Source organism: Anser brachyrhynchus (genome assembly GCF_964034855.1).
Source record: "Anser brachyrhynchus genome assembly, chromosome: 24".
In the NCBI taxonomy this organism is placed as follows: Eukaryota; Metazoa; Chordata; class Aves; order Anseriformes; family Anatidae; genus Anser; species Anser brachyrhynchus.
In genome coordinates, this window is record NC_137717.1 from 433,392 (window position 1) to 447,130 (window position 13,739).

The following is a 13,739-nucleotide window of genomic DNA, read 5'->3' on the forward strand; positions in this document are numbered from 1 at the left end:
TTTGCTTCCTGCAGCCAAGAGGACAAAACTTGTGCAGACTGTGCACAAGTGTCTGCAGTCACAGAGCCCAGCTCTCAGCCACGGCAGAAACCTTTCAAAGCAGTTAGGAGCTTATACAAATACATAAACATGGCACACCCTCACCTCGCTGCCAAGCCTTAGAAGCTGGATTTACCCAGGAGAATGGGCTCTTACCTAATCTCGCTGCTCAGGGAGCTGTTGGCTGCCTCGATAAAGCTGAGATCCAGTTCAAGGTGAGTTTTGGAAAAGGACTGAACTTTTGAAGATACCCACACATGCTTTTTGCCCCTCTTGTCTCCCAAGTCAGAAAAACAAATACCAACCACAACTGCAAGGGTTGGAACTTTGGAACTGAAATGCAGAGATGAAGTGACCTGCCCCAGCAGAAGGCCACATATAAACCTGGTTGGCCTCCCCAACCCTGGCTTGCTGTGCCATGTTATTCGAACAGGAACACAGTCATTGCCTATAGAATCAGAAAAGATTCAGAATTTGTTATTTTTCTATTTTAGGTAACACAGCAAAACCACAGACTCCCATTAGCATCTTCCCCACTACCTCACCCTAGTACTGCTGAGATCTGGATTTTGACCAATATTGCAATGGGAATACGTTTGCTTCACCAAGGAAATCAAGCATTCCCTTCTACAAGGCTCAACTTGCCGAAGTATTAAAATGCAAGAGATTTTTGAAAATAGTTATCTATCTTTATTACAACACAAACTTTATAGGTCTTAATACTGCAACCCAGACCAGACATTCTCACCTACATCATACTTGCTGTTTAACTATGTGTCAAACGCCCATTCAAACTCAATGCCAGCTAATCATCCACATGGAACTCTGCTTCGACAGGCACCCAAAAACACCATAAAAAAAATCTCGCTCCTTTCTTCAGATGCCTCTTCCCAGGATTTTTCTGTGGAAGTCTCCCAACTTCTTCAGAAGTATTTTTTCTTAGTGATAGTTTCTGGGTTTTGTTTCATAAGAAAAATTTTTTGACTGGTCACTCAGTGGCACAAGAGTACAATACTGTTAGAAAACAAACTTGGATCGATATGGAATACAGTTAGAGAAAACCATACGAATGGCACTGCATTGTTTTTATTTTAAGCCTCTTTACACAATGAAAGATGTTGGAATGCAGGTTCTTATACATTTTACACAAGATACATTGACAACATCACTTACTTGATTTGCATTATAAAACTGTTTCTGAAGGTTTTCCACTTATCCCTACTTACACAAACTTTTACAATGGGGTAGAAATTAAACAATTAACAAAATATAAACACCACAGAATCCAAAATGGACTTCTGGAAATTTTAAAATACACAGGCCTCATGGACAATACAAGAATTTTTTTTTCTCCCTTTTTTGTACTGTAGAACAGTGAGACAAAAGTCAGACTTTAAGTGATTTTAATACCTGAAGAGATACATAAATATCATGCCTTTGGAGGCAAGATGAACAAAAACATTTTCCTGCCTTTTTAATACATACTATTCCTACCTCTGGAACAAGGACCTGCCTGCAGGATCCCATTTTGCAACTCGACGCTGGTGGCAGGAAGGGATCACAAGCTGGCACAATATGGGGTTGAAAACTACTGCGCCTATGCAAATTCGTGACCATTGCTTTTTCTCTCCGCTGTCAATCAAGTGAAAATACTTTTGAAAGTTCAATAAACACTTCATATAGAATTAAAATACAATAAAATGAATTGAAAAAGGGCAATTTCTGAATGATTTATATATATATATGAATATAAGCAGCCTGGCTTGTTCAGAAAATTGTAATCTTTTTATAGAAAAAGAATCTGGGTAGACTAAAAAAGGTTGATTATAAAACAGCATAAAAGCATAGGAGCATGTGTCATTATACTGAGGCATATTTTTCTCCTACTAAAACACTTAACATGAGTTTACAAAATTAAAGATCTGTATTTTAAAAGATGCATCCTGGTCTCAAAATTAGTGGATGCTGTATCAGACATACAGGATGCTACACAGAAAAACAGCAAACAAGGGCTCAAACTGCATAAAAGCTGGCTAAGCCAGGCAACTGACTGTCGTCTTAAAAAAAAAAAGAACAAAAACACTAGAGAAGTTTAGGACCACAGGTTAAAAATTAACCCTAGATGTTTTTATCTCCTAACATCATTTAGTCATAACATAACAGTCATAGAATTTATTTATAAATGGAGGCCATCTCTAGAACTGGAGAGGAACAAACATTACCATACTTTTAGAGAGGATCAGAGACAACACATTCAATAGCTGAATCCCTATTTCACTCTGCATATTGTAATTCACTCTTAATCAGATGTCAGTGCAAACCATTGTACCATCAGATAGCAGCAGTAGTGTTGGGGACAGACTCACAGTCTGTCTTTTAGTGGTCTGTGGTTCTTCCTCCTGTACTCTTCAAGTAGTTCTGCTAACTACACAGAATTTAGTTCCATACGTGTATTTGTGCCTCATGTCAAATCAAAAACATATCTGAGAAAAGCAAGCATTAACTTTCACACTTCAGAAGATTACTGGCCGGGAAGGGATTTTAGCATAAAGAGTATTCTTTGCTTCCAATTAATTTTTACATGAATTAGAAGTAGTTGTACCGGCACGAATCGGTTTTTAATTGCTATACAAAGAACTTTCTTGAATCCAATAGTGACAGTAAGATATTATTTCAACACTTGGTACATCACACTTCACAGTATAAAGAGAAGGTAACATCTTCAAAAAAAACCGAAACTTCCTATTTTTCACTATTGCATGTCAGGTGGATTTGCTACACTTGGGGGACTAGTCCTTGAAATTAAAGTGCTTTTTAGAGCATTGGCGTCCAAAATCTTGAACATGAGAGACAACTACAAGTAAAATCCGCTGCCGCTATATGTAATATATAGCGGCACTACAGATATCAACACATGTACTCATTAAGTGTCTGAGTTTTGATACTATCCTGAGCATCACAGTTTAACAGTGCATAGTACCCCCTACCTCCAGTGTACAATCAAACGCTTTAGATTCATTCAGTATCGTTGCAGGTGGTTCTGGACGCCTTGTCTGCATGATCTTCTGTTTGGGATTTTTAATTTCATCTTCCTCTTCTGTCTCACTTTCACAGACGTGGACAACTACACTAGGAGTTGATTCTGTTCCTGCATGAAGTTCATACTTCTCTCCTAAAAAGCAGCAAACAAAGATCAAGAATGTCCCCAGCAATACTAAGCCACTTTATCTCAGAAAATCCTTAAGAGCTGCAGTATACAACGAAGTAGTAATTTACTCCCATCTCATCTTTAATTTGCTCAGATTTCATAATTCACCAGACCTGTTTCACGTTTTAAAAATAGCTCCTGTACCTGTTGTACTGTTCTCTGAAATACAGTCCTTTAATTGATCTTCAAAGGGAAGGAGGGAGAGATGTAAGAAGGCATTGCAAAAAATACTGGACCCAATTCAAGAGATTACACACCGAAGCACTTCTGATGTGAGAATGAAAAACCTCCCTTTCAGGGAAAACAGTGTTTTTCCAAGTAAGACCCACGAAAAAGTTTGATAATCCAACAAAAAACTACATACTGCTTCATTAACAACTGTGGCTGTTCATCTGCAAGACACTGAACTTTCCATTGCTCTCTTGTATGTTAGTTAATACTAAAGCTATAGCAAAATTCAATAAATGGATGTCAGGGAACCAGTGCCACACAGTCTAGTTCTGTGTTACACTTTCCATGAGTTAAGGAATGAAGTAAATTGTGATGGATCATTTTATTCAAGTAATGTCAAGTCAGAGAGACTCAGTTTCTTCTCACAGAAAAGACAAGTACATAAATTCTCTGAAGTTTTGAAGTTAAGTAACACAGCAAAAGCAGGTAAATACCCCTACCTGGTCCCAACTTGGAGACAGCACAAAGCAGGTCATAGTTTATCAGCGGAGTTGCATCTTCACTCTGTTTCCATCCAACTGGTGGAGATGCAGGTGGTGATATCAGAAACTGCTTAACAGGTTGTGGAGGAAGAAGGTAGGACTTGTCTCCTACTTCACTGGACACCTGTACCTGAAGACAAAGGCCAGGAGACACAGAATGAAATCACAAATATTAATTCTTCTTATTTAGTCTGCTTCCCCAGTAATGCATGGCCAATCTCTGCGTTAACAGTGCTTAATTCAGTTTAGCTTTAAAAATAACAGTACAACTTCTATCATTTCTCTTGGTTTAACGCCTCAGGTAAATGATGCAGCTAAGAAATTGGTCTATGTAAGTGTTGACAATGTAGCTGTAGATAATGTGAGCTGCTAATCCAGCAAAAAAGAATATGCCTGTAGAGCACCTATTGTGAAGGGATCTTTGGACCTTTCATTTAGGGATCTTTCATTTACTTTCAACACATTTCTGTTTATATATGTGAGAAGGTGGTTTGTGTCGCTACACAGTTCTGTAAGTTCAAGCTGAAAAGTAAAACCATCTCCTAAAGCATGAATTTCTCAATGAGTAGAAATAATACATGATAGTACAGAAGAACAAGAGGTCAACAGTAGCTTCAAAACTTGTCAGAAATGAAACTCATGGGCAAATGTGACACAAGAAAAAAACAGGGACACATGCAGAACAAATTAGTGCTCCATAATACCTGTGCAAAATATAGCTTCAGCTTTTTTCCATTGAAGTCAGTTTCATGAAGTTCTATCCGTGCTCTTGCTGCTGCCTCTGGATTGCTGAAGTTTATCCTTACTCTTCTAAAGCTTTTAAACGACTGGAATGTGACTTGATTATCATAGATTGTGAAAAGAGCTTCAAATCTTTCCTAGAGATGAAGTACAAAGATTCTTTAAACATAAAATGAACATTTTCACTCAGTGAAAACACATTTTCCTTTCACTTTTGTCTCCCAAATCCCATGTGTTTCCCTTAATCATCTCCTAAACCTGTGCATTGCATACTTTGCTCTTTGACTGCTTTATCTCACTGCTTAAAATCTGAATTCCAAGAGTACATCGATGTGAACGAGCCTATATAACTTAAAACATGAACTGCCATCTAGTGACAGTTTCCCAAAAGTGCAGTCAACAAAAGTAGTTGCACTTGCACCTTTCACCCAAACACCTCCAAAAATACTACGCAAGTCAGTTCATTTTTAAATTGAATAAGCTCAAGCAGAGAGTGCTTAAAAACTGTCAAAATTCACAGGATGAATAAGACTACTTTTGAAGAGACAAAGATCTATTATTACTAAACACTTTTTTTGGAAAAAAAACCACAAGCATGTTCCATTGAATACGGAATCTTATCTTCATTTTTTTAATAATTAATAATTGCATTGTTACAAGATTGAATCCATTTTAATTCAATAGTTCTCTATGAAAGATAATTTGCATATTTTTTCCCTAGTTTTAAATGCAGGTATTTTCAGTATTTGAGAAAGGGACAATATTTGAGAAAGGGACAACTGGTAACCTTTAGCTACTAGAAGTACACTCGAAAAGATGTTTCTGGATATTATGTAAAAGACAAAATTATTAGAAAATACAAGATAGCTTAGACATCTTACGGTTTTTCCTGTAAACATACTGGGCATTTAACTTAAAACGTTTAAGCAAAGGAGAACATTGAATTAAACATGCAGTCAATTCAGCAGAGAACTGTTAAAGTGTTGCTTTAACTAATCAACAGTAAAAAAAAAAAACAAAACTCTAGAAGCTGAAAAATGTCAAAAAAGGGATGAAAGAATGAGAAATAGAACCTGAGCAAAATGCTTCATAAGAATTAAATATCCAGATTTCAAATTAATAGCATCTTTTTAACATTTTCTCCTAATCAGAATATTAATCGTTATTTGCTTATGCAAAATTTCACAAATAAAAATGCTAAGGACAAAATATTTGTGTCTACATGCAGAACCAGGCAATCTACTCGTTACAATTGCAACTACTACAGAAATCAGGGAAGAGAAAAATTCATTTTGATGCAGTCTGCTTGCAAGTGCTGCTAGCTATGCTACTGTTACCAAACAAACTAGAAGAATGTTGACAGGAAAACCCTAAGTGCCACCAAAACAAATGAACAAAAACACAAAAACAGAACAAAACCAAAAAACACCACAATTTTTCAAATAGCTTTCTGTATGCCTGCAGACAGCACAAATTGCATTTGATTCAGTAACTGCTGTGCATTCAGCCTTTAATAAAAACAGATGTAATGCAGAAGTACATCAAGCCATTGAAATGTGTGTCCAGGGGCTGACTAAGCAGAATTTCATAACACAGATAAAAGCCATGTTATATAGCAAAGCCCTTCTGTTCTTTTGAGCACTAGGCAGAAGCCTGCAGAGTAAGTTTCCCGTTTATAGATGTAACACACACAATTCTGACCTATTCTGAACTAACGTCTTGGCTATGACAATAAATCAGCTTAGATGGGATTGCTGACAGTACAATCAGTACACTTCACAAACTATATTTGACAAGAAAAATTTAACCAGAAGTGGTTAAATTCACAAGCGGTTCCATGTGACATCTAATTACCCTGGTATTGTTAAAGAGCTAGCACATCTCCCTGGATGCACCTCATGTGCCCTGACATACTGGGAGAATACTTCCGCAGAAAGAGCAAATGTGCATATGAAAATCACAAATCACTGGTAGACGTGTAAAATAATTTAGCAGGGCAACACTTCTATACCAGACACACAATGAGTTACGGGACACCACTGTTTCACAAGTGTGAAACACTTCACAAGTATTTCTGTAAACTGAAAGCTGCAAACCAAAGCTTTCGTATTGGCCCCTCCTATTTTTCCTCTACAGCTCACGTACACTTGATAATTACTCCTGACGCTCTTGGAAGCAAAGGGCAAGTACAGATTTGACTGAATACAGATGTTAGCAGGCCCAAGATGATTTAGTTTATTGTAAGGTCTTAAGCCACTTTTAAGGTGTTTTTTAGCTCAAATCAGACCGTGCATCCTGAAAATGTGTAATGCTTTTTTTTCTTTTAACAGCATCTTTGCCTTAAAAGAATTAATAATTTAAGTTTACCTTTGAATTTTATTTAAATTCCTCCCTTAAACTTGGTACCATGGATAAATAGAAAAACCAGAAGAACTTGGTTTTTTGTGGAAGAAGCACAGCATATCTATTAGCAATTTCAACTACCATAAAACTGTAGCGTTACCTACTCCTTGGCAACTGTTCTCATTCTGATCTGAGCCTACTGGTAAATAACTGTGTGGTTTGTTCTTCCACCCCTCCCACATAAAATATGCAACAATACACTGGAAATCCAGACAAAAGCATTCTCTAGCTGTATCCATACTTACAGTACTATAACCCCAAATATGCCCCTCTCCAGCTTACCTTTTCTTCCTGTACCTCAAACACAGCTTCATGAACACTGCAAGCAAACAGGGAGGTAGGCAAGTCACTTAAATCCATCATTTCTTCCAAATCATCTTCATTTTCTCCAAAAATCATCTGTTCTTCCTCTTCTTGGTCACTGCTGTAGAGGTCTGACTGGCTGTCGCTCCAAGACTTCATAGTATCTCTGAGCATCGTCCACCCAAAGCAACTCTCTTTTACGTTCCACAGTTTCTAGTAAGGGCCTGCCGTTTAGAACAGAACAAAAACAGTGTCAAGGTGCCACATCTTGCTTTGGCTGATCCCTAAAGGAAATAATTTTACAAAAGAGAACAGAAATCAACATGAGACTTGCTCTCTCATCCACGCAAGAGAAGACTACTTCCCCTTTCTGTAAATCTACGAAAAGGAACATAAAGTCACTCAGTCAAGTCAATGACATTTCTCCTCCTTCTACTCTGACAAAAACCAAGAACTACTGTACTGTTCTACAAGCTTTTCTCCATAACATTTTTCAGTCAATAGCAATTTCTTAAAGCACTTTCCAAATAATCAGAGTAGTCTTCTGACGCTTGAAGAAACATCAGCATTTCATCAGAGGGAACAGATGTACAGAAGAGCTGAATCATCTGTCCAAAGCTTCTCCGTGCCAGCAGCAGATACAGCAACAAAGCCAGGCAACACCCAGCGTGAGGACGCTGCCTTGTCCCGGGCACTGGGAACACCTTCCCCACGCGCAGGAGACTTAAGGGTGTGAATATTGCATGTATGTCCGGGGAGAACAGAGAAAACAAGCAAGAGGCTAAACAGAAGATTTTAGGTAAAAAAAAATAGCTTGTACCATCACAAAACAAAAGCACGTAACACTTTAATAGAAAATACCCTGCCACCTCCCACTGCAAAAATCACTGGGTTATTACACTACCATATATTCTAATGTAAATGACAGAAAACACGCAAGTCTGTACCACATTTAGGTTCGGCAGGAGGGGTGTTAGTTTGTGATACAGCCCTGAAACAAAGGGTAAACAAACATATTATGTTTCATTGGCAACAACGTCATTTGAATGTTTGCCTAACTAGTTTATTCCTTCGAAGCAGGATCATGACAAACACCATAAACTGAAACCCATATGCACAAAAAAATCCATAAACAATCCATGCTCACACAGGGGAAAAGGTTTAAGACCAGTATTTTAATTAGCAACAGCCAAATACTCTCAACACTTCATATTTAAAGAAAAATAACACGTGAAAATGGGAAAAAAATAATTTGGTACCTGTTTTAGGTATTTACAAACTGCTTAGTCACAGTATCAGGCAGGGTGCACGGCCACGTCTGTAAACACACAGACTTTTTTAAGGCAAACTCATTGCTCATTGAGCAGAAAGAGCCGTGGTAGGAAGAAGACCCCCCCCCCGCCCCAGGTGCGATGCCAGCTTAATTTGGTCAAACCAACGTGACCTTTGGGACACAAAGCTGTCCGAGGCAGCGTGTGCACGTAACGGCACGGGTTCGGCACCACGACCTTCCCCGGGCTGCGACCAAGGCACAGCAAGCTCCCAGGGCGCACCGGAGGCGCTCTGCAGCATCACACAACGGATGTAAACGCAAGACAACACGGAGCTGCTGAGAAACTCGGTTTTCTGCTTGCTGATTCATTCAAAAATGAAAGAGAAAAGGAAAAGAAAATACGTCAACCCGGTGAAAACAGAAGCCACCATCTGGCCTGGAGGCACAGGCCCGGCCCCGCGTGGCACCCAGCGCAGAGCAGGGAGACCTGCACCCAGGGCGAGGGAGAAGGGGCACCGGGAAGGGAGAGCTTGGTAACGCCACCATCGAAACGCAAAGACTCAAATTAGCGATGAGTGAGACAGGAAATCAGGTAAACCACAGACCAATACAAAACACGGCCGAGTTGGCCACGCTGTGAAGAGCTGTAAGAAGTCCGAGCTGGGCCTCGCAGGCTATGAGGTGACACCAACACAGCACGCCGGAGCGAGGTGAAGGCACCACAGAAACAGGATTAACTGAGGGTCCTGCAGCGCTCCTCCCGCTCCGTGCTGTGAGCGCTGCGGAGCCAGAAATCGCAGTTGAAATGAGCGAGAATTTAATCCACTGACTATCAGCTGAATCCACTGCCCTCCTCTGAAGTCATTATCAGCTTCCACATCCTTTAAGGAGCTTCCAGCTGCAGGTTGCCAGCACCAAACACGGCAGTCGGGGACCATGGAGATGCCCCCTTGGTCGGTATGGAAGCACAAGAGAATGGCACCTCAGAAAAAAATGAGCAAAGAGATGGACAAAATGAAGGCAGAGCTGGGGTTTTATTTATACACATAAAATGCCCAAACTCTGTACAGAATATTAGCCAGACATGCAATGAGACTTTGTACAGACTCCTTGAACAGATGCAGTCTTTTACCCAGTAGCGAGGCAAGTGTGCAAATATCTACTTTAAAACAAAACGGGTTGTATATTTTTTAGAAGAACAATATAAGGGACTAAAACACTAAGCTAAAGCCATAAGGAATGCGTTGCGGAAAAAAAATAATCCAGTTTTTACTTCTTTTACCAAATTTGGTTAAAATAACTCAGAGAATTCAAATTGAGTTCAAAGCTCCAGCATGAGGGTCTAAAACTCTGAAAATCATTTGGTATTTTGAAAAACAGACATCCATGTTTTTTCCATGTCTGCTTGGCATCACAGAATAAGACGATTTTGTAAATGAAACAGTGACAACACATCCAGTAAGGAGCAGTAAAAGGCAAGAATGAAAGCTATGTAAACAATACACCTAAGGAAAAGTCTTTGCCAAATCAACTTCGGAATTTGAGAAGGATCAATTACACACTGAAATGTTTGCAAACAAATGCCAGGACCTTGGAGATCACAGAACCACACAGACCATCAGAAAGGAAGGAAAAAAATAAAGAAAAGCAACAAAAAAGCCCCAAGATCTAACTTCTTTGAATTTTACATATCATTAAACAATTCAACTAGCCAATGAAGCAGCCAGAGAGAAATAAAGTGATGGCCACAAGATTTTTACCAAAGGTGAATTGGCGAGACTTGAGCAAAACAGCCCTGCTAGCGTTACGGAAGTTAACTTGCAGACCTGCAGACACCTTTAGTCTTCTGTGTGCTGACACACCTCATCCACAGTCCCGTTACACAGGCAATCGGCGACTACCGCGACCTACCTGCGTATTCCCACCTTCAAAACACACACAGATCAAGACAAACGACCACGGCGTGGTTGCTCAGACACAGCTGAGCTGGTGGCACTGCAGGCCTGCTGTCTGCTCAGCAGGAAAGATGGCTCCAAAAAACCTTTTACAGCACAACTACCCTTGTTACAAGGAAAGCACTGCTTTTGCTCAAGCCCAATTTGCGGTATTATGACCCATGCCAAATACCACATAGGCAGTCCGTAAGAGATGCTCTGCAGCTTTGCAAAGAAGTTGCAGACCCTCGAGACGACACACACCTGCTGGGCACACTGCGCCCAGCTTTTACACACTGCGAATGTCCTCGCTGCCTTCAAGGTTCATCATATATAAATTCGTCATGCTGCATCATTTAATTACAGCAACAAAATGCGTTACTGTGAGATGTTTTCTGCTCTGTGAAATGACAGCAAGCCTCCAATAACAGTAAGCCTCCAATAACCTGCCTGAATAATACTGGACAGCTGGGGCAGCTTAACCATCCCCACTGTCGTGAAGCAGAGTATTGCTTTCCTATTGCAAAAATGGAATTACCAGAGAAATCACCGTGTTCCTTTAGAAAGCAAGAGTAGCAACTTGCACACTAAGCCATAAGAATGCAGTTATTCCCTTGAATTCCTACAAGCAGCCTGTAGGGAAAGGGATTCAACAGAAGCAATCTTCATCAAAGGTAACGAAACATTTCAGCAACAAGTTCAACAGTTGTTCAATTGCTGAATTTACGGTACAGCATTTCTTGCAAGTATAAAAGCAAAACCTGAAAAGTTTCTATTGAGACCACAGATCTATAAAAAGAGCTACTTCAATTACATATATATATATTTAAGTGAGAACGCACCACAGTTCTAACTTTTAAAATCAGAATCCTACAAGGCTAACGCTCGTTTTTCCTCAGGTTACCTATTTTTCCTGACTTCACTCACATCAGTATTAAAACACACTGGTTACCGAGCACTGGAAGAATATTGAACGGCTTCTCTGAAATAGGGATAAGGCTGATTTACGAACGCTAATTAAGAAGTACTGTCAGAAACAACAGCTCGAGAGGCTGTGCTTTAACAGATTAGGTGGAATTGTTTTATTGTGCATTTATCAGAAAGCAATGAAATCAGGAGAAACGCCCCAAGCCCGGCAGACGCACCGATGCGGCGGGCACCCGAGCAGCCCCGCTCCGGCTTCCCCGAGGCGCACGGGGCACGGCTCCGCTCCCCTCCCGCACGCGGGCGCTGTCCGCGCGTCACAGCCCGGTAAACCTCGCGGCGGCAGCGGCTGCGCCCGACGACCCCGGCGGGCAGCACGCGGACGGGCTGCGGACGCCCAGCCCCGTCCCAGCTCCGCACCGAGGGCGCTCCCGGGACCCGGAGCCCCCCGGCACCGGCGCCGCCCGGGGGAGCGCTCTCACCCCGCCTTTGTTGTCCGGGGAGCAGCGGCTGCCGGGGAAATTCGGCGGTCGCCGCCGGTGCCCCGCCGCCCCTGCCCCTGCCCCTGCCCCTCCGCGGCGCCGCCCTCAGACCCTCAGCGCCCGCCCGGGCCGCAGGCGGCGGCGGCGGCGGCTTTCGGCCAGGCGGCTCCGGGCTGCGAGGCGGCGGCAGCGGCTCGGGGCCCCGCGGGGAGCGGCACCGGGGGCGCCCCACGGCCCCCGCCTCACAGAGCCGGGCAGCGCGGCGCGGCCCCGCCCGCGCTCGGCGAGGGGCTCCCCGCGGCGCGGCGCTCACCGTCTCCGCGGCGCGGATCCCCTCGGCGGCGGCGGGGCGGGGCGGGGCGGGGCGGGGGGGGAGCCGCGAGGCGCGGTGACGGCGGCGCGCGCTCCCCGCCGGCGCCGAGCGGAGCCTGCGGCCGCGGGAGGGCAGCGGCGCGGGGCGGGAGCGCGCCTGCGTGCGCATCCCCGCGTCTCCTGAGGGAGCTGCGGGGGGGGGGGGCGGTGACCCGGATGGGGGCGGCTCTGCGCATGCGGCACGGCCGAGGGGCAGCGGCCGCCGCCTCCGCGCGCTCCCGGGGCCGGGGGGGGGGGGGGCCCGCGCTCGCTCCCCGAGCCGCGGCCACGGGCGGGAGCGCGCATTTCCACGGGAAAAAAGCAAAACCGCCGTCCCGCTGCGGTTGTGCTCAGCTCTCCGCGCACCCAGACACACGCACCTGTTGAATTCCCCTGACGCGCTTAGTGAACGGCTTTGTCCGCCCCTGGGGAGCCAGGAGCCAGCCACGATTCTGACGTGAAGTGTGAAATTTCTGCGGTTAAACGCGCTCTCCTAGCTTTGATACAGAAAAAGGCAGCGAGTAACGCTTGTCGTGAACCTGACAGCCGGGCTGATCGCCACCTCTTTACGTTGGCACTTAACACGGCTGTCTCTGTTACAACACAGTCACTCTTAGCCGAGGTGCGTTGAAGTACTGCCACGTGTGTCACCGTCTGTGCCAGCCGCTGCTCCCCCCAGCACTCAGGAAAGCGGAGCCAGGGTTACAGCACCGATACCCAGGGACTGCGATGTGGTGCAGCTTTAACAGCGAAGCAGATGAGGCTGTGGTGTTAAACCCCACGTGTGGTTTGGGACCCCAGGAGATATATTCAATGAGAAGTATCCTGAGGGTTATCTTCTGCGTATCCCCCTGGCCTACAACCCATATGGTGAGGGTGAGTGTTAATTAGGTTGGCAAGCATTCAATTAAGCTACAATGCCAGTAGTCTAAATTTATGACCGTCTATTTCATTTAATGGCATTGTTAGGAAATGGCCTTAAGTGTCTAGTACTGCAATCAAAGACGCGATATCCTGTGTCTGAGGGATGGCATCTCCTGCAGCGTGGCATTCCCAACTAGCATTAGAGGTCGTTGCTGTCTCAGAGAAACATGCTGTTGTCTCAGTTTCAGTATTGAGTTGGCAGGCATGCAAAAATCCTGAGTCAGGCCAATAATAACAATGATTTTGTTATTGTGATTTCTCTCATCTTGTCTTCCCCCTCCTCAATCCCCCCACTCCTTTAGGTGATACTTGTTCATATTTTCAAGCTCTTCTCTAAAATAACGAACAGTAAGATTTCTTGAAAGCCCTCTAAAACCAAAATTTCTAAGTAAATACTTGGAGAGTCATGTAAATTTGCAAGCCTTAGTAGTGCCGCAGCTCCAA

The 13,739-nt window shown here is 43.4% G+C and overlaps 1 protein-coding gene across 3 annotated transcripts; it reads right to left on the minus strand.

Annotated features, from left to right (window-relative positions):
• Positions 1 to 1,109: 1,109 nt before the first annotated feature.
• RCAN3 (RCAN family member 3) lies at positions 1,110 to 12,493 on the minus strand. 3 transcript variants are annotated; one of them, XM_080566962.1, is made up of 5 exons: positions 12,334 to 12,493; positions 7,387 to 7,631; positions 4,665 to 4,838; positions 3,919 to 4,090; positions 1,110 to 3,211 (listed from the first exon to the last, which is right to left on the minus strand). In XM_080566962.1, exons 2-5 carry the CDS (start codon positions 7,579 to 7,581, stop codon positions 3,003 to 3,005), a joined length of 750 nt encoding a protein of 249 aa, XP_080423088.1. In that variant the 5' UTR covers positions 7,582 to 7,631; positions 12,334 to 12,493; the 3' UTR covers positions 1,110 to 3,002. The 3 variants fall into 3 exon arrangements, with proteins under 3 accessions (XP_080423088.1, XP_080423089.1, XP_080423090.1); XM_080566963.1 differs by lacking the exon at positions 12,334 to 12,493 and adding an exon at positions 12,021 to 12,233; XM_080566964.1 differs by lacking the exon at positions 12,334 to 12,493 and adding an exon at positions 11,760 to 11,999.
• Between the last annotated feature and the right edge of the window lie 1,246 nt (positions 12,494 to 13,739).

Excerpts from the sequence above, each read along its gene's own strand:
- RCAN3 (XM_080566962.1), bottom strand. The coding sequence starts at position 7,581 with ATGCTCAGAGATACTATGAAGTCTTGGAGCGACAGCCAGTCAGACCTC. Across the intron at positions 4,091-4,664 it reads TGAAGCTATATTTTGCACAG|GTACAGGTGTCCAGTGAAGT; the intron begins GTATTATGGAGC and ends CTTTGTCTTCAG. Across the intron at positions 3,212-3,918 it reads TGTCTCCAAGTTGGGACCAG|GAGAGAAGTATGAACTTCAT; the intron begins GTAGGGGTATTT and ends GCTGCTTTTTAG.